This window comes from Colias philodice, chromosome 18, assembly GCF_061535455.1.
Source record: "Colias philodice isolate Cphi_HAF_F1 chromosome 18, ilColPhil1 Martin Lab GWU primary, whole genome shotgun sequence".
NCBI lineage: Eukaryota > Metazoa > Arthropoda > Insecta > Lepidoptera > Pieridae > Colias > Colias philodice.
Window position 1 is genome coordinate 10348010 of NC_143103.1, and position 4491 is coordinate 10352500.

General features: G+C 33.0%; 1 protein-coding gene across 1 annotated transcript in view; it reads right to left on the reverse strand.

The window, feature by feature from the left end:
- Positions 1 to 1747: 1747 nt before the first annotated feature.
- Positions 1748 to 4491, reverse strand: part of viaf (viral IAP-associated factor) — an 11957-nt gene continuing 9213 nt past the window's right edge. Inside the window, exon 5 of the mRNA XM_089706337.1 lies at positions 1748 to 1913. Within this exon, the coding sequence (XP_089562463.1) occupies positions 1801 to 1913 (113 nt within the window). The 3' untranslated portion in view covers positions 1748 to 1800. The remainder of the gene's footprint in view (positions 1914 to 4491) is intronic.

Here is a 4491-nt window from a genome sequence, read left to right on the forward strand (position 1 = left end):
TCTGTTTTTTATTTATCCTTCTTTCCTTTATACAACTTCAATACTTTAGATACTTACTGCATTTAAAAAATGCAATATATACATATCATTCTACAAATTTATATACATTTCATAAATAAATACTATGTTACCTTTAAATGTACTTTTATAAAAAGTAGAAACTCAATCTTTATAATTCATTCAATAAGACTTATTAAAAAAACTTTAAAATTGTGGATTTCAATTTCGGGTAAGATATTTTTCACATTTGTATTAAATCAGTAAATATTGAACACCTTTTAGTAGTATGTTACCTAATTAGCTTGTTTGTGTCGTTTAAAAAACTACTTGAACAAAAAATAAGCTGTAATTTATTCTTCAAAATCTAGAACACTGTACATAAGTACATAAGTACAGTGTTCTAGATTTTTAGTTAAATAACAGGTTTTTAACAAAATGATCAAATTTTTCCTATTTTTGATTGCGCTGCTGAATTAAATAAAGATAACACAAAACGAAGTAGCTACTACAATGATGAATTGTTTGAATAACAACGACCTAAAAAAAGTTACCACAGGAATATTATCTTAGCTACATAGCTAGCTGGAATAAAAGATGATTTCATATTTCAAAAATGATGCTAGTTTAGTAGTCCTTATTTAAACCACTATAAAGACTAAAAGAAGTAAGATGCACTTTTTTCATATGATATGAAGGCTGGGTTGCACCCAATGATATTATATATAGAAATTGTTAGGAATAATATGAGTTGCACCATTTGATAATTTTATAGACGTCATAAGTTTAACACTAACTACATAACCGTAACCACTGTATAACCGCCTATTTTTAACACCGGTTAAGCTATTGTTAACGTTAAATAACTGTCAGAAGGGTCAAATACAAAATGAGATGAAATATGACTAGAGTCTAGACTGATATCTTTAACCTATCCTAAAAATACGCTGGTGCAACCCATTTCTCTGTCACTGTTAAAGTTACCGTTAAATTTGACATTAACCTTAACTATAGTTACCTATATAAAATACGGTGCAACCAGGCCTAAGAATCCTTATGAATTTAAGTATTTGTCAATCCATTGAGCAGATATCATTTAATCAAATGCGACCGTTTCATTACTTGAGCATTTTACTTCAGAGAGCAATCTCACTTCGCATCGATGTGGCCACGACAGATATTTTTTTATATTAAATTTGGGTTAGGTTAGATTTGTGAACAGAAAACGACCGAGTCGAGCTATCAAAGCGAGCGTGCGGTGGCAGTGGCCAGTGATATAACCAGATTCTACTTAATTAACTTGGTTTGGATAATTTTTATAACAATCTTCTGTCATTCATTTTTTGTAAAACATAATGGTTGGTTTACACGTATTTTTTAACTTAATTTTAAGCTGTCCAAACGTATTTAGTAGATAAGTTCATTAGGTAACTCAGGACGGACGATCAAAAACTTAATACGTGTAAACCAGCCATTATATAGTACTTTTATTAAGTAGGTAATATGAGGGACATAAATAAAACGATAATTAAGAACAATACTTTATTAATATAAAATACAGCTGTATTTAATCTCATCTTCTTATATATAAAAATGAATCGCAAAATGTGTCGGTAAGCGCATAACTCGAGAACGGCTGAACCGATTTCGATAATTCTTTTTTTATTATATTCCTTGAAGTACGAGGATGGTTTTTATGTAGAGAAAACGTAAATATGTACCACGGGCGAAGCCGGGGCGGACCGCTAGTTATAAATAAAAGCACATTTACACTGAATTGCACAAGTCCACACTTAATTTTTATCACCAATCGTTATTGCCCAAATCCATGAATAGTTTGTCCTTTATTTTGGGCCTGGGGTCATCTTTGATCTTTGTGTCCACTGCACCAACTTGTCCTAATAAGTATTCGAGTTCTGAAAATGAAATGAGTTATTATGAACATATTACTGCAACTCTTTTTTGGAAAGTATTACTATTTGATATTTTAGTTTTTATAGCATTCGAATGCTTTCACGGGTGGCATCTGATTTCAGCATCTGAATTCAGAAAGCACATAAATGCATAGTTCACTGCACACATTGTTTTTTTTTCAGGATCTTAATTTATCAGTTCGATCTGACAAAATGTATTCAAAGACATGTGTTTGAATTGAATTGAATTACATTCCGGACAAAAAAATAAAATTTATAAACCCATAAAAAAAAATGTTGTGTGGTTTTATGAAACCACGGTAAAAGTGAAACTGTTCGAACGGTTCCGAACACTACTTTATACCTACTCGGCAGCCGACCGTCACGCGACATGCGCTACACAGACCAAAAAGTTTGAGATGATGTAATAAAAGTTTCACTTTAAAAACGCATGCAGTTTGATCTGAATTTTTTCAGTGCGATCTGATTTTTTTCAGAGCTGTCTGAATTTTTTGAGAGCTGTTATAAAATTGGAACGGACGCAGTTTGCATGCGCTTCGCATGTCAACAAAACAAGAAAACACAAATCCTGGAATTTAGATTATGTATCGTTTCAGTTGTAATGCAAAATTGCTGTAAATAATCTGATTCTGAATTATTAGGCATTCTGAATTGTGAACCTTGCTACCATATACCTACCATATATCAGTTTATTTTTTTTTCATGTCGGTGGTTATTTTTATGGGTATCAGTTTATGTATTAAGAATCTGAATTCAGCCAAGCATTTCGGTAGTATCCAAATCAATAAAAATTAGCATTTGCTACTTGGTAGAAATTTTGACTGTAAAATTTTGGGTATTTCTAAAAATTCAAACCGGATTGTATTATGAGAGCTGAAAATTTGTACAGTCATAATATGTTTCAAATATGTATAGTGAGTCCCGCTCGCACGCAGCCATGGCAGTCGTTTTATGGGATTGCAAAGCTTTTAATTATGATTTTAAGATTTTTAGGTTAAATGAACTTGGCACCCGACTTATAAAAACATCGCATTTTTTGTGTTCGTTTGAAAGTTTTCTATATTATATAATACTAGCGACGAGCCCCGGCTTCGCACGGGTGCAACTAAATACACTACAGAAAAACTGTGAATGTTGAACCTATATAAAAACATAGCGGCCCGCTCCGGCTTCGCAAGGGTATAAAATAGATAGCCGGGCGGCCGGCCGGTACCGCTGCAAACGCTACGTCCCGCAATTTTTAAATCTGTAATATCTTCGAAAATATTCACTTAAATCATACGGTGTAAAGGGCCATATAGATCTATATTAAATGAACAATGTATTCAAGGTATTTAATTGGTTAAGGATTAATGCTGTATTGGTTAAAATCGCATCGAAAATTAGCTATTATTTGTCGTAAAAAGTAAATGACAAAAAAAGTTATTGTGGGTTATCCATAAGAGATAGACATATACCATCGCGGACTTTTCTGTAGACCTTATCAATGTGTATAATACTTAGTACATTATTTTGATAAAACTCGTAGGGTTCAGCCTGCGTTTGCAATGTAAGCGGAAAAAATGTAATTTTTTACTACATCACATTAGAAACCTCAAAAATAACAGTACTTCTCCACTATTTAATGGATGTTATCAATACATATAATAAAATTCTAGAAAAGTGGTGTCTGTACTTGGGTTGTTGAGGAAGTGATTATGAGGAAGAGGAGGAGGAAGAGGAATTTTCACACACAAATTTAGGGGATGCGGATGAGGAAGAGGATATTTTTTTGAGGAAGAGGATGCGGATGAGGAAGCGGAAGAGGAAGCGGATGAGGATGAGGATGATAGGAAATTATAATCAAAATTAAAAAACAAAAACTTTTAAAATTAAAAATTAAAACAAAAGCCATTCTCCTGTCTCTACATATTGATGTTTAAGGTTAGGGGATGTTAGCTCGCCCGATCGCGAATTTACGAAGCCTGTAAGTACTATACTATGTATTTGAGTCACGAGCCGGACTCAGATGAGCTTTTGTTTATGCATATTACTCGAAAAAACCCACAGAAAAAACCTCATCTATATCAGTGCCAGAAGCGACATTAGGCGATTTCCACAAAAAAAAAACTAACTGGTACTTAGATATTATTATGTAAGCTTAAACAACTTGTTTGTTTTTTAATTTAAAATCACTTTTGACAAACATTATTTGGTAAAATATGTTTCTTCTGAGTATGAGAGAAAATGTTATATTATTATGTTTAGAGATAAGTGTTAGACGCAGATATAAATATGGCGGTAAGACTCTACTCTTGTTCGTTAGTAGAGTCCGACTCGTGTTAGTCAAAATAGGCTTTGTAAATTCGCCGCCCGATCGGATCAGCATCCTCATAAATTTCCTCTAAATTTTGAGGAAGCGATAGCGGAAGAGGATTTCTTTATTTTCATTTATGAGGATGCGGTAACGGTAGAGGAACCCAAAATATTGCGGAACTTCCTCATTATGAGGAAGCGGAAGAGGAATCCTCAACAACCCTAGTCTGTACAATGAAAATATGTAAAAAAAATTTAGCAGGGG